Source organism: Aythya fuligula, chromosome 4 (genome assembly GCF_009819795.1).
Source record: "Aythya fuligula isolate bAytFul2 chromosome 4, bAytFul2.pri, whole genome shotgun sequence".
Lineage (NCBI taxonomy): Eukaryota > Metazoa > Chordata > Aves > Anseriformes > Anatidae > Aythya > Aythya fuligula.
The window spans coordinates 67,332,424-67,355,161 of NC_045562.1; the positions used below are offsets into that span (position 1 = coordinate 67,332,424).

The following is a 22,738-nucleotide window of genomic DNA, read 5'->3' on the forward strand; positions in this document are numbered from 1 at the left end:
GAAAAATGCAAACTTCAAAAATAATGTTTCAAGAGAAGACATTATTTAATAGTGAAAATGGAAGATGGCCTTATTTCCTAGCACTGACATTAATTTTAGACTTCTATATCTGAATCTAACCTTAGGTACTCAGCCTTGCAAATACATTGAAAGCAGTAGAAATATGCTCTTAAAGGAGAAAGCAAAAAGAAATGTATATAGGAATTCAGCTGAGGAACTTTTGAAAGTATGTTAAATGTTATTTCAATATTACCTTTCACTAAAGAATCACTTTCTAGTACTTCATCTCAAATATTTAAGTACAATCCTTTATGCCTTCAGCTCCCTCTTGTGGTATATCAATGTTGATCTGCAGCCACACCTTAAACATCTACTTGTGTTATCAGATTTGCACCACCAGCAATTACTGGTGTAGAGGTGTTGAATGATCTTCATGACTTCCATCTATATAGCTTGCCGCCAGCACAGGATATCTTTACACTGCAATCAATAATTAAAACCTTTGACTGTGATTATCTCTCCCAGTATTTTTCACTGTCCCAAAGCATACTGTCTAACCCAGAAATAATAAATGTTTCTTCTTTTTCTTTATTTCATTTGATAGATATATATATATATATGTATATACACACAGTACAATATTTTTTTCTGTGATAGAGAATAAATGAGAGTTTTCATTGCTGGTTGTTCATTAAGTCAACAGATTCCAGTTAATAATGAAAAAAAATTAAACATTTAATATCAAAAGCAACTTCAAGTATCTTCTATACATTTTAGTATTCAGTATATAGTAAGGATTTGTTTGTTTGCTTATGAAAACTGTATTTGAATAGACTATTTTTACCCTCATACTTTAGAGTACTATTCATACCAGGCATGGAGTTTAAAAGGATGCATCTCGTCGTCCCAAGTAGCTCTTCACAAGAACCATAGGTCACTTGAACAATCACTGTTTATGTTTCAAAACAAGGTTTAATCAACAGCAAAGTCAAGATGCAATTAGCATTTCTAGGAACACATTATTCTGTTCCCCTACAACAGGTCAGGGTATGGTCCTTGATGTGAAGAAATATCCAACACATCTGTTTGTAAAACAATATCTGACCTAGGCATAATAGTACCGAAGTTCCCAGAGCTTCATCCCTTATTCTTTCTGTATAAAAATAATTCAACTTAGGCATATATTGCACTATTTTTTTCATGCCAGATAGCCCTCACACTGCATTATCTTTTCTCTTTGCTTATCTAAGATTACACTAAGGTTTTAATTTCCATGGAAAACCAGGGAATAGGGCAACAGACACACATAAGGTGTGTAGCAAGGGGATGTCTATAATATCAATAATAATCTCAGAGGCATTCACAAGGGGAAACTACACATTGGATTTGGAAATCATTTTCTCCAGTAGATTCATCATTCTCTCCTGTAGCTGTAAGCTTTGAACTTGAATGATGTTTTGTTGGTCCAGAATCCTGCGCACTTCTCTACAGGTCTCTTCCATAGCTCTGCTTAACTTCTTTTGTTCTTCCAACATGGCCTCCATTAATTTTAGCTTCTTCTTTTGAAAGCTGCAGCTTTGCATTTTTCTTTTCTTGACTGGTCTTTCTTCAGTTCTGAAACAAGAATATTTGCTAACAATTAAATTCATATTTATGGGGAGAAAAAAAAAAACTATGTTAGGACATAAAAGTCTGTACTACGTTCTTGGTAAAGTTACACCTAAGTTCAATTTTTTTATTTATTTTTTTTTTTTTTAAAAAAGGTTCTCCGATATATTCCCTTTCAGGTGCATGCCAAAACAGAAGTATTTACTACAGTATATTGCATAGTGCTATTGACTGTAAAAACATCTTTTAAAATCCCATTATTTTTAACAAGATTTTCCCCCACAGAATACCAGTACTTTGTTTTTATCTTGATGTTTCTTACATATCGAGTCTACAAGCTGTGCTGGGAGAGGGGTTTTGCCCATCTGGTCATTATATTTATTATACTTTAAACTTCAGTTCTAAAGCTGCAATAAACATTCCACCCAGAGAAAGCACTGCACTGTACTGTTTTGTGTAGTGGTAAATTACAATTCTAGTTTTTTCAAAGCATCATATCAGCAGGACTGATACTGTTACTGCATGCTAGTCTCGGAGTTTGTCCTTGCACTGAGACACAGCAGTAGCACTGACTGCTTATTTATATACTACATCATAAAACATTATAAACAACGTGAAAGTTGAGTAGGATACAGCTTGCAAGACTCCTTCATTTCTTACAGGTCACAGATGGATGACATTTCATATTTGCCTTTAGAGAAGATTGCCAATTGTAGTTCAAGATTTTTTTTATTCAAATGTATTTGTCACAAATACAAGACACTATGGGTGCTTTCTTCTCATTCTTAGGTTAACTACAAGTTCTATCAGTTAAGATAGAACCATACCTCGCTTCAAACTCCTAGCATTTTAACACATAATTCAAACACATTACAACCCCCTACCTGTAGTTTTCCCTTCGTCATACTTTACAGGCAAGACTTTGTATTCAACATAGTAATCAATTGTTATTTGGAGATTTAGCAAAAAAAAATAATAATAATAATAATAATCATCAAACAAATGTTCTTCTGAAATTCAAAAAGTGTATTTGTAGCCTTTGGAGAAAAACAGATTCCCAGACCCTAAGGCTGACATGTTGTTATTCCTCTAGCAAAATGTTTCTAAGCTATCTCAGGTGATACAAGTTAATACATGCTTGTCTACTTTTTTTTATGTCCTTATCTGAAATCTGTAGAACCGCCACATGCAATTTGGGTCATATTTGGAGAATTTTCTCTATACTGCATCACGTTGGTTTTTTGTTTTGGAAAACAGAGAGAAACCTAGCAATAAAGACTCTGAAGATGGAAAGTTCACATGGCCATCCTAACTTGGGGTGACAGTGCAACACAGGAATTCAAAACCAGCCTGCGTGGCATGCACATCAGAACACACACATAAAATCCATTTCTCTTAATGTGTAAGGTAAGAAAGAAGCATACTGGGCTGTGAAAGAGGAAGAAAGGCAAATACAAGGCAAACATGCGAGTGAACTACACATCTGAAAAACTTTCAATTACTAATGGGTAGCTTCTTTTCTAACTTAGAGTGACAGTCCATGCATTCATTCACACCTTTTGTAACTCAAACTGGAGTCCCCAACATCAAAGTTATCTGATGGTGGGTCTCAAAGTCCCTTTACACAAACAGCAATCTCAGCTGTGTTCTGCCAAACACAGCATTCTTCCTAGGTGAAATCCAATAATTAGATAGCACAGTTGTGAGTAGCATGCCATATCAATACCGCGCAGATTTCAAGGTAACCTTGACCAAGGACATCAGCTTAGCTCTTGAGGAATGTGCTTTTACTAATGTGAAGAAGTGGAGTGAGGAAGGAGGTCACTCAGCTGTGGCAGATTTGTGTCATAATTTCCATGTAAGTTCTTATCCTGCTTGACAGGCTTTGTACAACAGTGACAGTGACATTCCGATCTCTCAGCAAGAAAAAAATAAACAACCCTAAACACCTGAAAGACTTGATGCAAATATAACAAAACAACAGTCTCCCTGGCATTTAAGTGTGTAATGACCCCCAAACAGTGGAGTCTAAGAAAAGAAACAAGTGGATCAAATTAAATGCTATTAAAATCTTAGAGAAAAAAAAATAGAAATGGTTTTGAGGGAAACTGTTTCAATACTGTTTCTTGATTTTAATGTGATGTCCCTCTGTGCATGGGTAAGAAACAGCAATGATCTGTCTTTACAAATGTACATTGACATGGTGACCAAAGGCCATTAGCTTTCAGATTATCCAAGTATTCAAAGTTACTTGTACAACTCAGCGGGTTTTGTCACCATTACACTGTTACACCATGGTTCTGAGGAAAGGGATAAACCACCATCTTTATGTTTGTTAATCAATTTCAAAAAGTATTCAAAGTGAACTAACCTCATATTTGATTTGGGGTATCAAATAAATGCATGTGGCTCAGCGCAAACTGCGGGCCAAGCTGATCAATAAGGTTATCACAGTCAGACAATCCAGCAAGAATGGGTCTTGGCTAACAACAAATTGTTTGCTCCCATTAATCTAAAGGCCCAAATGATTTGAATTGTGCTTCTCAAGGAGGCTGAACTGGCAGAAAAGGTCTTTGGCAGCATAAGAACAACATTAAATTTGTTATTCCAAGGTTCCCATCACTGCTTTCACATTCATAAAGAATGCATACTTTCTGGTAGCTGGAGCAACAAGCCAATCCACTTGCCAGAAAAGTCACCTTTTGAATTTTAAGTCCTCTGTGAAGAGAAGTTTATTCCTGAAACCTGATGGGTCTCTCTATTCTCTTTGCTATACAGTATTACAAAGTAGTTGTGGTAAAACTTATCCATCTGAAATGGGTAAGAGCTGGCTTCCGGAGCCACAAGAGGGCTTGTGTCTTGTCAAAACAAGCTGCAGTGAGAATGGTCCTTAATAAGGAATGAGAGGGAAAATCTGGGGCATGTAGATGGTAATGAGCTGCACTGAGTATTGCATCATCATTCTTGGTGGCTGTGACTGCCATTTCATCTTTATTTCAATCAGGACAAGAAAGAAAGACAGGGAAAGACAAAGAAAGAGAAAAACAGGAAGACATAGAATGACAGAAACAAACAAACAAAGATGGAATGTTTTGGATTGAAAGATTTAAAATATACTTTATTTCTAAGAGAAGAAAAAAAAATATTTGAAGGGTTGTCCTAGAGACACAGTAATGCAGGACATTTTATGATGATTCACAAGTCCATAATAAGGACAAGATTTATAATTCTTTCTCTTGCAGAATAGCTCTTGAAGGAAAGCTCTTGAGAATAGGGTCTCCAATAAATAAATAACTAAATAAATAAAATATAAAAGGAAAGAAGGATCCAAAGAATCTAGTTTACAAGTAAAGGACACTCAGTGACATGAAACAACATAAAATGTAGTGATTCCTGAATATTTGAATCTTGAAAAGTTTCTTCAGATACCAAGCCACCATTCTTTAGAAGCTCTAGGTGTCCTATGTAGGGCCAGAGAGACCTCTCCAACTTTTTCTAACAGAAAGTCAAGAGGGAAGCAGGGATAGGAATACGACACATAGGGTTCAGCAGTGAGTATCCCATCAGCGTCAATATCCTCAAGTAGTTTCAGCTAGGAGTATGTCTAGTTTGGTAGTCTCAAGGCACCAGCATAAGAAATGAACAATGTTTCATGTAACAAACATCAGCTGGTTGCTGATTCTCCACGTTGTATTCCTGTGCAACCAACATCTCTGTGACGATGAGAATGCAACAGATCCTGACAGCATCTTTCTACCAAAGAAGCATCATTACTCATCACCAAGCCTTGAGAGACTTCTCAAGGTAGATTTTGATCTGAAGGGAAGAGTGGTCTGGGAAATCCAGGACCTCAAATACAACTTGGTGGTACTTTTGGACCTCCAGTGTTTATGACAGAGAAGAGCTCTGGCATTAGAACCATGTTCCAAGCAGAACCTTGCAAAGCTATTTCCACACAATGGCCTAAAACAAATAGGCAGGATTCAAAGAAATGAAGAGAAGCGATGCTTTCCCTCTCATCTATAAGGATGAACAAGAAATGACAGTGTGTGTTGGGGTCCAAGAGGAACAAAGCAAAACCTCCAGGTATAACTAGGCAAGACACTTCCAGTCTCAAATATGTGTACTGTACATCTATCTAAAATCATTTTAATTCACTGTCCAATTAAAAAGTTCCTTGGTTGATTGCCTACACTCACCCAATGATGCTCATTTAAGAAATATGTGTGAATAATTAATGAAACGGGAGTTAAAACACAGAATAATCAGTCTACTACCTGTGTTACCTCCACAAAACCACAATAACAACTCTTCTTTTCTGACTACTTCATGGCGCATGAAGTACTATTGTTTTTTTATTCAAAATTCATTAAGAACTAACTACTGTTTCTGACTTGGTTGTGGATTTTTGTTTGTTTTGTTGTTGGTGGAGTTTTTTTGTTTGTTTGAAGCTATGAACAAATCTGAGTAGATCACCCTACCACCTTTATGAAACAGAACTAACAATGATCTGGAGCTAAATGTTAGTATTAGAGATGGCAGAAAGATCTTCACAGTTTGAGGACTGAGAATCAAAGCAATCTGGATCTTCTGGTAAACTAGGCTCATTCAAATACAGCCAAATGCATTCAGGAATTTACAAGACTCGACCTTGAAGTGTAGATAACCACCACAAAAAATGGCTCGGAGGCTGGGCAAAGCATCATACTATGATAACAAGTCTGCATAATGAGGTAAGATGCACTATATAATGTGCATAGCCCTAAGCTCAAACTTCTTTGTAGAAGCCGCCCATTCAGATTTTAAATAACTATGGCATTATTTTAGAAAGATTAAAGGACTTGCCAAAACTGTTATTTCCTGAACTAGCATCCTTACCAAGTTTTAATGCACTTCTATTAAACAATACATATCCTGGTTAATTCTGGTTACCTATTCTTACTCTTTTCTTGTGTGTAAACCATGTGTACCAATTTATTCAATTTACTTTTTAAAAATGAAAGTATACCAGAGACGGTATCATGGTACATGACTACATCTAGATAGAAAGCAAAAAAATACTAAAAATATCTCAAATACACTGGAAGGAAAGATAAATAGAAGTAGCATCTGAAAGTTTATCTCACTATATTCAAATTAGAAACAACATACTTGTTTAAGCAAGGGATTAATCTCTGGACCAGATTATTATAGAGGAGAGTGATTTCTCCATCTTCGAAATATATCAGATCTGGACTGGATATCTCATGAAAAATTTCCAAGAGTCAAACAAATCCCAGGAACAGAGAAGTGGAGGAGAGCAGAGACAGGGGCTTCAGAATGCAGTAGTCCTCTGCTGAAGGGAACCATACCACAGAATCCCCTCCGTAACATTCTGGGCTACACATCAGAATAACTGAATTCAAATACATCGGCAGCGTTCAACAGAAGTCAGACTAGATGGCATTGTGGTTTTATTATAGTCTATTAATCTACGGAAGTAACTTCTTTTCACCCCCATTTTCAGTTTGATAGAAATGGCAAAACTGATGAGGTCTGAACCACATTCACAATCTGCATAATTATGTTTTGTCATTATTTTAACAATGAAGAAACAAGACTATAAATTAATCCACAGGGTGAAAAAACAGTTTTCAATTAGATAAAAAGTCATTTATAGCATTGTTATGAAATCTGAATTTAAAAGTTTAAGCTGCAGTACAAGACTCCATCACATCACATTATATTATCCAACAATAATTCTACCATTGTCAGATGTTTTATGGACACTGCAGTACAATATAAGCTTTCTTAAAGCCCAAGAGCAGTGTTCATGCAATACTGAACAAATAGCAGGCATCCCATTAAAGGAAATAGGAATTCCAAATGTTTTTCCTCATCTGTGAATTGCAACAGAAATAAAAATTAATTTGATCTCACATTAATTGTATTATCACTAACTAGGAAAAACAAGTTTTTCTAAGAAGCTTTTCTAAGAAGCTCCCAGACTCCAATAAAATGTAAAAGAATCTAGCTTCAACTATTTTTAGCTTGAGAGTGTGTATGTATTGACAGAAGTGTGAATTTTGACATTTTTCTCTGTCATAAAAGTTAAATATTAAATTCAATATATATTTTTATAATGTTGTAACTTATACAGCCAAGAATCCTCCTGCTATGATCAAGGATACCATGGAAAAACAGAAAGCTCATGTTTAAAAGCTGTGTTCAACAGTTTAAGGGAATAACAGTAAAATTTTCAGAAGCCTAAAAGTTGGCTTTAAAAAAAAAAACATACCCTTTGAGTTTTTTTCACTGATCTATTGTTGCCATAACATCATTATTTTTATTACTGGAGAAAAAAAATCCCACAGCATAAGCTTACTTTGCACACTTAACCGATCTGTGTATAGTCTGCTTCACAGACAAATAAGAACTACATAGTCATAAAATACATAGATGAAAAACACGCCAATATTTTACATATAGACATATGTGTATATTTTTTAAACTAAGTGTTTTATATAGCCATAAAATAATAAAGTTGAGAGGGAGATTGGGGATCTGAAGCATTCTTTTGATTTCAAATCCCAGTGTTGTCTTTAGAACATTTTTTGAATATGTTAGATCAACCGTGTACTGTTTAGAGTCAAGGACATTTACCAAAAAAAAAAAAAAGCCAAGAGGGACCCAAATTTTGTATGCAAATTCTTTTTGCTCTTGTTGGTTATTTCAAAGTGTTTTTCACATACAGGATGACATACTAATTGCTTAAGCTGAAAATTGCTTCTCATTTCATAATTTTCCATTAGTAACTCCAAAAGAATTATCTTCCCTGTCTTACCATGGCAGCTTTAAGTGATTTTAACCCATCTGATACCATTAGCAAGTGCTGTATTTCCTTCTGGCCAAAAAAAAAAAAAAGGAGTACATATTCTTTTCTAATTCATCAGACTTAACTAAACAGGTCAAAGCTGTACAAGCTTTTCAAAACCCCCTGTGAATATTTTAATACCACTTTTCTTCCTCCCAGGTACATGTCCCATTAATATCACAAGTACCTGCAGATTTTTAATCTGGTCACGACGCTCACCTGAAATGTTATACTAATCTCTCAAGTGGTATGTACAGCTCAACTTTTTTTTTTCTTTAAACACAGCTCAACATTTTTTTTCCTTAAACACAGAAGAACTGAATTTTAACTTTTGAACATGTACATATCTTGTTTTTAAACGATATGCACAGTATTCCATTGCACAAACAAATTTTATAGTAGAGAATAAGACTGTGAGAGCACAACTACATTAGCAAGTTAGGGAGCAACATATTATGGAGGTCCTACCACAGTGACGGTCAACCTGTCCTTCCCTGCAGCTCATGAAGCCAGTTGTGTTGTCATCCTTACCGGGCATCAGTAGCACTGCAGCCTGAGCTACAGCACGGGCAGAGCATCATCACCTGCCATGTAGGCTTGCAGCCAGCTGAAAACCTGCCTGCACCATTAAACGCTAGATTTCAATGACCAATAGTTCCTAACTTGGCTAAGTTCAAATGTATAAATATTTTTTTTTACTAAAAAAAATAAACAAATAAAGAAAAACACACAAATGGACTAAAAAAAATAAAAAATAAAAAAAAAAAAAAAAAACAACACTGAACCTGAAGCTGGCTAAAACACATGATAGCCTAAATTTTCCAAATCTTATCACTCTTATCACTGTGGAGAGAAGGCAGAGTAGTTTAAGTCTGCTAAGATGAAAGCCCATCTGTAAATGAAAGCATCTACATGAGAGTGGGACTCTGCAAACTGTAAGCACAATGAATGCACAGTTGTGGTTGATTAGCTTTACTTCTGAGATGGCTTGTCTACACTCTTGCAATGAGACCTGGTGTGGTGACCTCTGCCTTCCCCTCACAGCTACCCATGGTACAAAATCGATGTTGTACAGGAATTGTCCCTAACCTGAAGAAACTTAACATCTTGCAACTGAAAAAATACAACCTTAAGTTATCAAATGATAACTTATCATCGGTGATGGAGCCAGGGAACAGGAGGGGAAGGGGGGGGACACTCCGGGTGATGGCATTTGTCTTCCCAAGGAGCTGTTCACTGTTAGGCCTGCTGGTGGGCAGCAGCCAACCAGTTCCTCGGTTTGTTTGGCTTCTGCTGTCCCTGGTAAACTGCCTTAAGGTTAAGCCACAAACTCTCATGCTTGGACCTTTCTGATTCTCTCCCCCAACCCACCTGTGGACAGGGAGCCAGCAGCTGGTGGTGCTCAGCTGCCTGCTGGGGCTAAACCACAACAACAGCCTAGTGAATAAAATTTGCCCCATAGCTGTAGAAAAGTAACCTCTTAACTATTAAAAAATATTATTGGAAATCAAATTATGAACTGGGGGAGCAGAAAGTTCTTGCATAAGAAGCCTGATCTTGGCAACTGCAGAGAGATCATTTATCAGGGTTATCAAACAATTACAATGATCTATGATGAAAAAAATAAATTGTTGCTTGTGAACAAAAAAGCTGCAACAGCTCAGAAATTACACGCATGATAGCCATAATATATTTTCAATTGCCAAAAGAAAGTTTTTAAAATAATCAACCATTCAAAGACCATTGCTTAAATGATTGAATGCATTTATCCTAGTTTTACTCATCCAAGAGTAAGCCTGGAAACAATAATCCAGACTTGCTGGGTTGGTTCTTCTTCCAGCATAACACCTTCTCAGTTGCATGACTGACAGATCATTTTACTGTTATAGTTAAAGGCTCACAGACTTATGGTAAGGATCTCCAAGACTGACTTTTTTGCTGCCATAAAACTGCAATCAACTCTTATCTCACACTACTCTGGACAAAAAAATGTGATTAGTAAAATCTAAAGTTTGTATCCAGTGTACAACCCTGCCTTTTGTTAAAATGCTACCTTCCAAACTCCTCCAATCTTATCAAAAAAGGCAACGCGTTTGCACTCTCAAACTAGCATTTACTTTGAAAAAGTGACATTCTCAATTTTATTTAAAATGGTTGCAGTTTGGTGTCCACAGCAATATTTAGCATGATACTTTTCTCCACTTTAACAATAGCTGAAGCCAGGGAAAGTTTGCTTACTCGTACCAAAATAAAACTAGAGCAAGCCAAGAGTCATCTAAGCAGTATGCTATATCTCTTACTGCTTTCTCAGTACTGTCTTGAACATGTCTGTACTCCTATTACAAACACTCTACCTCATGTGAGCAGTGACATGCATGCTGAATTTTGGCAATATTACATGACTTTTTGCCCAGTCCTCCTACTCTCTTCCAATCTCTCATAAAGGAAGAAAGAAAATGCCCTAATTCAGCAGAAAGGCTGACACTGGGAAATATATCTCACTTGTGATTTACAAGAAAGATACAACAGCCATTAGAGGAAAACGTTCCAGGATTTCCCTTTTAGATAGTTGATCCAGGTTCATTCTCTGAAATACAAGAAAGGGGAAAAAAATTAGATACTACCTCAGCTTGTAAGAAAGTAAGCTTGACGAGCTCTCTGAATGTTCATCTTCAAAGCACTCTTCCCTTCCTTCGTATGTAAACTGGTTATATGGCAAATACAGAGGTGTTGACTTAGCTGATGGAGACTGTGAGGCCTCTGTCTGTGATGTAGAAGGACCCGGTTGCTGATTTTCATGCATTTTCACATCGCTGTGGTCTGTCACTTTGGATAAAATCCTATCAATGGTTTTGTAGTAAGGCCAGTCAGGTGCAACAGTTTCACTGTCAGTCATGCATTTTAATTTCCTGCAAAAAAACGGCATAAAACATTAGAGCCTATTTTCCTTTAAAAGTAACTTTCATACAGATCTTCTATCTCAAAACATTTGTTCTGGTCATGTTTGGGAGTCGAACTGAATGTTTTTAATGAGTACAAAATCAGACACTTTTTTCTTTTAATCTCCAAGGAAGCTGTTAAGTTTCTTTTCCTAGTTTTAACCTGTGATTAAAAGACGAATTTCCTTTGGGGTTTACATGCAACACAAATAAAGGACATGACAGCTTCTAATGAAAACAGCACTGCATTGATCATGGAATATTTTTTCTTCTCCTTGCAGACTGCCAGACTAACCGATCTGACAGCAGCCCCTGGCAGTGCACTAGGACAGCCAGGGCAGGGAACGCAGCACAGCCTTACCAAACTATGGTCAGCACTGGCCTTCCATGTGTTGAAAAGTATTTATTTTCCATTAGGAATATAAATGTCTATAAATATCATTCCTATTCTTTTCCTAACGTTGTCTATAAGCTCTGGCTTAGCCTTGTGAAGATTCTAGTAACAACCATAAGATGTAAATGTCTGCTCATCTGTTACAGGGTAAAGATCAGTATAGGAAGAAGTATAGGTCCATTTATGTGCACACACATATGGCAAAAAAAATAAAAAGCAGGCAGTTAATAATGCATTATAAACAGCATGCACAAAAACATTACAGTGGAAGGACTATCAGCCATGACCTTGTCCTTCACTTGCATCTTATTATGAGATCTGTCATTCAGTCCTAACACAAAGTTCACCACTAACCCATTTGGCATCCATTGTTATTCTATTTGCTTTTACTGAAAAATACAAAACTCAGGTGAACAGATGCAACTCAGAAACACTCCTTTACCCAAGCTAGCATCCCAAACTTTATTCTCATTTGCCTTTCCTGGTTAGAGTCTTGTTACTCTAAATGAAAGTGCAGCAAAGGAAGAAAACAAGAACGTCAAGATCAATGACAATGACAACTGCTCCACATTTAAATGAACAACAACAAAACCAAACAAACAAACAAATCTGATTCTCTCAGCTAGGAAAAGGTTTCAATTTGCAGGAAAAAAAAAAAAAAAAAAAGATATAAAAAACTATTCCTGGACACCTGGCCCATCCCTTTTTCTTGAAGCCTTCCAGGTTTTTCCTCCTCTGAATCCATCCTGCCCACACCAATCCCCACAAAAGATAGAAGTAAATAACATGTAAACATGATAAAAATGGTGCCAAACTTAAAGGTGGGAACTTAAACTTCTTCCTTTTAAACACCTCCCAGCCCAGGGTAAGGGGAAATCCACTAGTGAGGAAAAAAGGCAGAAATATTTGCGTAGATTTTGAAGCTATTTAAAGATTCTTCTTTTTTTCTTGTCCTTGCAAGGGCTGATGAGCTTTGCCAGCTATTTGGGAAGGCACATTATAGCCCTGCATAGCAAAACCTCCACAGCTGACTGTATTTTTATGCCCTATATGCATTCAAAATTTTAATTTCATACATGTTTCACAACCTGCTGCTGCAATTTCATAGTCAGAGAATATCTAGTACAAACTACAAATACATCTATATCCATCAAGCACAGACATAAAATAGCTAAATTCAGGGCAGACAGCAACCATCACTTGATATTGATTATTTTTACTTTAATTGCTTAGGCTATTCACATGAAGAGCAAATCAATTATACCACTATGAGCTAGTAGCCAGGTCTGCATTTCACATTTGTTTGTCCATGTTGTGAAACCTTCAATATATTCAAACAATTTATTTTAAAACGTTACCATCCTCAACTGTTCATTGCAATGCATTCACCATGTTCTGTCATCCCACGGGCAAGACAGCAGAAAGCCATGCACGAGCATTTCTCTGCCATGTCAGAACAAAGTTCAGCAAGCTGCATTAAGACCTCACCAGACATGGTTTGAGCCTTCAGAACTGCAAAAACAACATGGCAAAAAGGATAAGAAATGCTCAGCCATGGTATTCCACCAGCTTTGCTCTTGGAGCAGACAGCTGACTTGTGTTTAGCCTCGTGTCAGTAAGGTCCCCCATGTCCTCATCTGCAGAGCTGCTGCCCAGCCTGTCTCTGCAGGGGACTCATCCATCCCAGGGGAAGGATTTTGCTTTTGTCCTTGTTGAGTTTCACGAGGTCCATGTCAGCCCATTTCTCCAGTTTATCTAGGAGCTTCTGAAGGGTAGTGTTGCCCTTTCTTGTGAGGGCTGTACCCTGCAGTTTGATCATTTGCAAAACCACATTCCAATATATGCTCCTTCAGGCCATTAAATAGGACATTTTCTGGCATAGCCCCTGGTGGTCCTCTACCTAGAATGAGCCTCTTGGTAGAATACAAGTCATTAACCATCACACTTTGAGCCCAGTGATCCAGTCAGATTGTCATCCAGCTAGTAGTCCATCCATTTGGAGTATACAATGGCAGACAAAAGGGCCAGCTGTACTGGGTGCATTAGACAGGGCACTGCCAGCCAGTCGAGGGAAGGGATTGTCCTGATGTGGCATCACCTCAAGTGCTGTGTGCAGTTTAAGACCACCAGTATAAGAAGGATACAAACTATCGGAAAGCATCCACCCAAAGGAGGGCTAGAAAGATGGTGAAGAGTCTAGAAGGCAAGACATATGAGGAGCAGCTGAGGTCCCTTGGTGTGTTCAGCCCAGAGCAGAGCAGGCTGAGGGGAGGCCTCATGGCAGCCTGCAGCTCCCTCACGAGGGGAGCGGAGGGGCAGGCACTGAGCTCTGCTCTCTGGGGACAGCGACAGGACCGGAGGGAACGACATGGAGCTGGGACAGGGGAGGGTCAGGCTGGGGGTTAGGGAAAGGTTCTGCACCCAGAGGGTGGTCGGGCACTGGGACAGGCTCCCCAGGGCAGTGGTCACAGCACCAAGCCTGATGGAGTTCAAGAAGCATTTGGACAACACTGTCAGACATCGGGTTTGATTTTGGGGTGGTTGTGTGTGGAGACAGGAGTTGGACTAGATGAGATGATCCTCATGGGTCCCTTCTAAATCAGGATATTCTGAATTCTATGATCCCAGCTTGGATACAAGGACAATCTTGGAGACTGTGTCAAAAGACTTACTCCTGTCAAGCTAAGCAATATCCGTTGCTCTACTCTCATCCACAGATCTAGTCATTTAATCAGAGAAGGCAAGCAACTCAGCCAGATACAATTCACTCTGAGTAAATCCATTCTGGCTATTTCCAGTCACCACATTCTCCTTCATGTGACCATACGCTGCTTCCAAGATGACTTGCTCTGTGATCATCCCAGGAGTTGAGGGGAAGCTGATCAATTGTAAATTCCTCTTGCCCTTGCTGAAGATGGGTTCAACAGCAGGTTCTTCATTCACCAAGGACCTCCCTCAATCTTCATAAATTTTCAAAGATGATCCCTGACTCAATAGTTTTTTCTACTAGTTGTATTTCCACTGCTCCTTGAACCCTGTTCCAGGCACAAGAGCCTGGGAGACCTGGGCAGTGAGGACCCAGACAGAGGGTACTGAGCATCCTCAGCCTTAACACAGGCATCTGTGGTCAGTAAATAACCCACCCCTTTCAGCAGCAGGTCCACATCTTCCATGTTTATCCTTTCACCGCTAATAAAGTAGTAGAAATGTAGCAGTAAGCAACTTTTATTAAGAGAATATTTGGTCTAAACCCCAAATTAAGACAGCTCCGTGTAGGATTATCTTATTATTAATTAGAGTGCCCTGATGACCATTCTGAATACATTACATTTCAAGTATTAATTTATCACTAGAATGGCACTAAAAATAGTCTTCTGTTACATTATTATATCATCCTGAGCTAAATGCTGTCTTCTTTACTTTAGCAAAAGTTTTCAGGAGCAGGTATTTTCCCAAGTAGGCCAATACCTTGGTTTTTATGTTGGAGGTCAGCTGTGCACCTAGACCCCATTTTTGCTAACACTCTCATGATGTTGAAGGAAGAGCTGTAGTTTATCATTTGCCCCTACAACTCTAGGGTTGGAGATGCATAAAACTAGATATTTCTATGGCTCTGAATGCATTGTATGGGTAGAAATTCTTCCACTTCTGACTACCTACCATAGCTCTGGGCTAAAATAAATAAATAAGTGATCACCACCAGGAGATTGGCAGGGGAATTTTGTTAGCTTAAAAGCAACACCAGCAGCAACCATCTACCTGTATGGAGTCTGGATCATTCTTAAAAAAAATAAATGATTACATAGATGGAGAGATGATAAGATAATGAAAAAGGGAGTGTCTACTTTCAAAAAGAACTAGGAATGCTACAGGTGGAGGACAACAGTGAGAACATTCACTGCTACAGTAGTGATGTTTTAGCTTTCTGGTAAAAAACAAATAGATAGCTTGGCAATATTAAATTTCAGGATTCACTGATTATTTTAAAATAAACAAGGAAACCTAGAGAAACAGTTGAGAGTTTCTGCCTGCATTAATGTAACTAAAACCCCAGCAGAACTGAAGTCTAAGGCAAAGATGAGTTTACTGCTCTCAGTCAGTAATTACCATAAATCATCACAGCAGGTCTCAGTTGCATCTAAAACGTAAATTTGCTTTTCTCTTTGTTTTGTTTTTGTGTTGGTTTGTTATGTGTTTTTTTGCTTTTGCGTTTTTAATGAAAAATGAAGAAGCCAGAATGAAACAGGACAAGAGTAAGGTTGGGATGCAAGAGTTCAGAAATGAGAAAGGAAGAAAAGCCAAACATTCAACTCTTTGAAAATATATACTGGGCAAATCACTGCCTGAGTGAGTGAGCCAGACAGAAAAATTAGGTAGGAAACAGGGGTAAGTGAGAAAGTCAACAGAGCTTGCAAAATAAATTCCTGCTGAGTTTATCTAGGCCTGTCACTGTTTCACAAGGCTCTATTAAAATCCAACTGAGAGCAGAAGCAACTGAGAGCTCTCTCCAAAAACTCAGGCTTCAAAGTCAAGTTTCCAGTGGACAAGTATCTGAAGTATGAAAAACAGTGTCACTCAGTTAATCTAAAAGGTGGTTGCACATCTTATCATAGGGAAGTGAATAAATTAATGTTTTTTGAAGTCCTATTGCCAAAATGAACGGTCTGAGACACCAGCTGAGTAATTTGTGCTGCTATTGACCTTTCTTCAGACTTTATTCTCTGTGCCTATTACCAACCTTCTAAAATAAAATTATTATATTATATTCTAGAGAGTTTTTAAAAATCATTATTTCATCAGTTAAAAAAAAAATCGTGTAATCTATAACTTGCCTTTTTTCTTCTTTTCTCTTTGCTCAACACAATATTGCTTTTTTATTATTATTACAGTATTTGATATTACTATTTGCCTTAAGGAATGGATATAAGATTCATTTCCTGGGGTTTCTGAGAAAAGCTTTCAAAATAAATAATAAATAACAACTGTTCATGAACCAATCAACGGGGAGGGAAAGAAAGATGTATGAAAGTACAGTACTTAAGTTGTGCATCTGCTATGAATTATTAAAATTAAAGAGAAAGCTGGTAAAATATTCAAATTTAACTTTCTGCAGTAATTTGGATGCACTTATATTTCATCATTTGCTGTAACAGAGGTCAAATATTCCACTTGCTTAATGTCATAGAGTATAGCAATGAATTACACGAGCAACAATGTTTAATTGCTATCATGTACACATGAAAATAAAAAATTAGACTAATCTTTTATTCAAATCATGAGACTGATTTAAATTTACCAATCATTAACATTAATTGACTGTGATTCAAATAAAATAGAAACAGCTGCATCCTGTTTCCTAGGCTTTGCGGAGGGTGATGTTTTTGAAAATAATAAATTTGCACTCACTGTTCTTATTTTTAAACATCAGAGGGAATCAGTCAAAACTGAGGACCACTGTGCTAGCTTTGCAAGCCCTATTTTATTTTTAAAAGCCAGTCCATATTATGCCAGTAGCAATATTACAATGTATGTAGTAAATTAATATCACTATATTAGCAGAGACAGGAAAGTGCCTTCTTTCATAAGGGCTAATTACGGGGTTATGTGTGCTGGCTGCCCCAAGTATTCTACCAACCTAAAAAACTGAACTACAAGAGATGACATACTAATCTCAGCAAAACTTTTGATACCCAGCAAATCAGAAAGATAACTTTGAATTGCAGCAGGTTTGACTCAGCTTTTCATTCTTCCACCAGAGATAAATAGGGATGTTCATGCAGCTCGTTACCCAGGTGTCTTTAAAACCAAACTTTAAAAGCCTGGTGGCTGGTCTATCCGCAGCAAAAATTTCAGGTTCCAGTTCAATTCCTAAATGCAGAATCTTACCCAAATGCACCTGCAACAAATTTTTTCCTTCCACCTGTGCAAAACTTTCCACTCAGACAAGTTGAGTAATTTCCACAGTAGATTAAATCGCCCTTTAACATAGCAAAACTGCAGTAGGAATTACTTCAGGATATGGTATATTTTTCCCTGAATAGTTTCTTGCAAATGCTCTTGGACCACGGTAATGAAAAGGAATATAGGAGCTGCTCCCAGATCATCATCCCGCTGCCTCACTTCTGACCAAAGTCAGTACTAAATACTTCAAAAACATGTTGATGGACAGGATTTTTGGGTGACATAATGATATTTCCTTCCTTTTCCATTGACTGCTAGTAATATCCTGAAACCCACTGTCTTTTATGACTCTAATTTGAAGACAAACAATGTCTGTATTTTTATTTAATAAATCTAATCTTTAGTAAGAATAATAATAATAAAACAACCTACCACTCTTGGTCTCAGTGATTTTCAGTGGTAATGAGTTCCACATGCTTATTATGCAGTGTAATACAAATTTATATGACTTGAACTAGTTTTACATTTCTTGCCTTGCAATTTCAACAAATAGCTTCTTGTGTTATGGCAAAAGGAATACCTGCTTTACATTCTCAAAAATAGGGCAGTATGTTTTCATGCACCTCTAGAACTCCTCCAATTTCTTTGCTTTCTTTTCCAAGCGAGTCACAGAGTTTTCCATTTTTCTCAATAAAGAAAGCTTTCCACATCTTATCCTAATCATGTTTTCTAAACATCTTCTCATTCTCTTGTCACCTTGTTGAAATATAGGGCAGTCTGAAATAAACATGAGAATTCAAGGAGGAAATAATGACATAAAATAGATTTATATAAAGGCATTTTAACATTTTTACAATGTTTTTACAGCAGATGTGGAGGAATGGGATATGATCGTCCTAAAATTGCTTTTGTGACAGAAGCTCACATGCACTGAACTACACCTGAACTAACTTTATCTGGCAGCACAGCATTCCACATAGGATCAAAAAATGTACCCACAAACCCGGGTGAACACCTGGGCTACTAGCCCAGCCTGAGCTCCAGGCCACCATAACCACGAACAAATTTGCATTAGCTGCAGCAACTGCAGTAACTGCTGGATTAGAAATGCACCTCCCCGCCTATTTATATGTTTGTCTGACTTCGACTTCTTCTGCACCATAAGTAATAGCTTTCATTGGGCAATATAAGCAAAACAATATAGAATTGGATCTCAAAATGTTATGGGATCCTCAGATAGGAAAGCATATTATAAATGTGCTCACCATTATAAATGTGTTCCTTATAAATGTGTTTACTATTTTAGATCCTTTAATATTTCAGATCATTAATATTTTTTTCAAGAGATGTTCCAGGATGTGACATGCCAGCAGCAACACTTACCACTGAACTAGGAAAAATATCCAAGTACTGCTTTTCCTTTTATAGCAAATATATACATATATGTGTATATGTTTATGTATATGTGCATGTGTATATATCATAGTTTGTAGGACAAAAAAAATATTTTCCTTTATGAAATCATGGCTCACCACTAAATAACACTATTACCTGATTAAATATTCTAATCTGGTTAGTATCTGACTATTAAAGTAGAGACCATAGCACCTTTGTGACACTACAGAGTCGGGTAAAAAGTAAGAGATCCTGAAGGAGTGGGAAGAAATAATCGCTTGGGTGCAGAACACCCCCTCAGCCCTGCCACTGGTGCTCACATGTCACACTTGATAGATCTACGTAATCATTACAAAATATTGTCCCAAAATAGATCATTTTATCCACTTTCAGGATTTTCTTTTGAGCTTTATGCCACAGTGCAGCAGTGATGCATGGAAATACACTAAGGTAAAGTATCTTCAAGTATCCTCCAGGCACCAAAATGTGGATTAAAACTCAGATGCTTCAAAGCAAAGCCAGCAGTCAGTGGCAACTAACACATCATTTAGTTTCATCACGTTTCCTATCCTCACATGCCAACAAAAAGCCTCCAGAAAACTATGAATTCTAAGTCATAGTTTGTGTTTGTCCCTATTCTTTCTATCACCTCAACTTGAAAGCAAAGCACACAAGCGTGCTTTGGATGGGAACAAACAATCAGGAAGATGCATTTCAAATCCACGAGTACAAAATGAAACAGCACAGTGATAGTGCAAGGCAGTTTTCTAACTCTCATAAATTTGCATCTTAATCAACAAGCTAGGAGCTGCAATGCACTGCACTGCACTATAGAAAAGCAGCATGACAACATGCAACAGAAACAATCTCTGAAGTTCACAGAAGCACTATAAGAATTTTTTAAAAGTGCTATGTTTCCACATGCACACGCAGACTATGGTCGTGGGTGATTTTATTTCTTCCCTTCCCCCACTGCAACTTTAAAGCAAAAACATTAATTAGGAAAACTGAGACAGTCTGACTGATGACAACATTGAAAATTTAGAACAAAGGCTGACAGAAATAACCTATTACACTTGGCAGTTATGGCACTTAAATATTTTGCGGTGTTGCTAGACACCTGTAAAATCTCGGTGCTGTGAGATGTATTTCTCAGCAGGGAGGACTGCAGATTTAGCAGACTAAGCAAAGGCCTGGTAGCCAACAACTCTCAACTTCTAATTCTTCATCTGAGTGTGAATTGCTGGGTGATGCAGGGCAAAAATTTATCTTACTTCCAGCTTTCTCATTTACAGTCTGGGTGGAAAAAAAAAAAAACTGCAAGGACTGCAACAGGGTTAGTGAAACATTTTGGAGACATTTGCTACAAAACATGGATTTAATGTTATGGAAAATGATGTTAAAGATTACGCTTGTGGATCTTACAAACGTAGACGAAGGACATTCAAAGTTAAGGGGTTTACAGGATTTTCCCTAGTTTTCTACATGATGAGCAGTCTCTGCATTAAATACAAGAGGGCTGCCTCAGAGAAAAGCAAGCAGTTTTAACATGGTTGCCTGCTGTAATAACCTTTTTTATTATTAATACGAGCTTTGAGGAGAGATTAAATAAAAGAGTCACATATTTGATTTTCTTGCATTACAAGCACATAGCTAAAATCACCACTCAGGATTTCCAGTACAAGGCAGTTTGTGCCTCACAGAGATAAGAAAGAAAAAAAAAAAAATAAAAAAAAAAAAAAAAAAAAAAAAAAAAAAAGAATATTAAAAAAGAGAGAGAGATGCAAATATTCCTGTTTCGTTTTAATTTCTTTTTCTCTAGGAAAAAAAAAAAAAAAAGCATATCGCGTTTTTAAAGGCAACTTCCCCTCCTGAGTGACACTGCCTGCTCTTTATCATCTCCTTGTAGCCACCTCTGCCCTCCCCCCAACTCTTTGGGAGCGGTATTGACGGTGCACATCGATTCCCTCGCTGCAGATATGATCGTTCTTTCGCTGGTGCTGCTTATAATTATAGCAATGTGTGCCACTCGGCAAGAAGGCATTCAATTATTCTTGGCCCCGTGAAGTGTAACCCTTCAACTCACAGTAACAAAATCCAGGAGCTTCATTCCCCCAAAACATTATTTCATATTTAAAAAAAAAAAAAAAAAAAAGAAAAAAAAAGAAAACTTTGCCTTGCAATGCCGATCCTCACTGGCCACTTCAAACTGCAGGAGTTTCCCTGCAAGGAGCTGCTGCCAAGCTCACACAATCGGTCCCCTCAGCAAAGAGAAAAAAAAAATCTGTTTTCCCACTAAATGCATTTCTATCCCTCTACACCATAACAATGCTAGTTAATTATAAAGAAACAAAGTTGTCCCGGAGTTTGAAATGAAATGGGGGAAAAATTAACAATGACGTAACAGCATTGGCAAGAGAGAATTTTAAAAGCGATATGAACAATCTTTAATCTTTTATCTACAGATTTCCTGAAGGATACTTCCTTCTGAAAAGCAAACACCACTGCGTTGCCCCTGCTAAAATCTCTTAAAATAAAAAGAATTAACTGAAGCTTACCTGTACTGGAATGTCATATTTGTAATTTTTATCTTTATTTCCTCTCCGTGGCGAATTTCTCCAGTCATTTCAAAGAGTTTGTTAGCCATTTTCTCATAAACTTTGGCATTCCTTTTAGTTTGTTTCAGTTCATCAAAAAATTCTTCCCAGACCAGCATTAAACCTCTCATTTCTGCATCAGTCCAGTTTCTGGCCCTTCTGTGTTTCTCAGTCTGAGAAGAGACAATGTAACTGGGAATTTCTGCTGCAGCCATTGCTGACTGACCTAAAAGGGTTTTAAAAGAGGACACTTAATATAGATTGAGTTTTTAGCTTAGGTTTTTGTAGTGCAAGACATGCATATGTGGATAAAGAATTTGAATGACAACAGAACATATGAAACCTTTTTGCAACAGCTTGAAGCTTGAGTGCACAAAATGGGGCCTACATCTGACAGGCAGGAATTTAGTTAAAAGCTTTTAAACAGAGAAACGTCATTTTGATGTCACGTTTCCATAGCAACAGAGCAACTGCATAAGCTACAACAACAAAAACCTTTTAACTGAAAGCCAAAGAATCAGGACAAAGTTGACAGGCCATCAATATTAAAGCTTTTAAACACTTTAGGTTAAAAAAAAAAAAAAAAAAAAAGAAAAAAAAAAAAAAAAAAGATCTATGCAGCCTTTGAGAAGCCACTTTTAAGTTTCTACTTCTTTTTTAGCTTTCCCTTACCTTTTAGGCAGACAATCTGCTAGCAGGGGGTCATGGTCGCCTGAACGAGCTTTTAAGTTGCGCCTTGACAGACTCTCTAGGAGGTTGCAAGGACTGAGGCCATGTACACAAAAAAAAAAAAAAAAAAAAAAAAAAAAAAGCTTTTTTTTTTTGCAAAGATATTATGAAAAAAAAAAAAAAAAAGCTTCAGCCAGCTTCATGGAAACTATACATCTCCAAGCTAATAAATGTTGAAGCAGGCAGCCTCATTAAAAAGGTGCCCGCATCTGTTTTTAAGCACATGCACAAAATACTATTTAAGTGTTTAAATACGGAGAGAAATGCATGTGCAATTTTAATAGAAAGGCACTTTTTTTTCCCTGAGATGTTTTGCTGCTGA

At 37.3% G+C, this 22,738-nt stretch overlaps 1 protein-coding gene across 1 annotated transcript; it reads right to left on the minus strand.

Moving 5' to 3' along the window:
* Nucleotides 1-710: 710 nt before the first annotated feature.
* MSANTD1 (Myb/SANT DNA binding domain containing 1) lies at nt 711-22,076 on the minus strand. The gene is made up of 4 exons (XM_032186770.1): nt 22,031-22,076; nt 21,649-21,913; nt 11,086-11,370; nt 711-1,614 (listed from the first exon to the last, which is right to left on the minus strand). Exons 2-4 carry the CDS (start codon nt 21,900-21,902, stop codon nt 1,374-1,376), a joined length of 780 nt encoding a protein of 259 aa, XP_032042661.1. The 5' UTR covers nt 21,903-21,913; nt 22,031-22,076; the 3' UTR covers nt 711-1,373.
* Between the last annotated feature and the right edge of the window lie 662 nt (nt 22,077-22,738).

Coding starts and splice junctions, on each gene's coding strand:
- MSANTD1 (XM_032186770.1), bottom strand. CDS start 21,902: ATGGCTGCAGCAGAAATTCCCAGTTACATTGTCTCTTCTCAGACTGAG. Junction 11,371..21,648: donor AATATGACATTCCAGTACAG/GTAAGCTTCAGT, acceptor GTTTTTTTGCAG/GAAATTAAAATGCATGACTG. Junction 1,615..11,085: donor TTACTTTCTTACAAGCTGAG/GTAGTATCTAAT, acceptor TTCTTGTTTCAG/AACTGAAGAAAGACCAGTCA.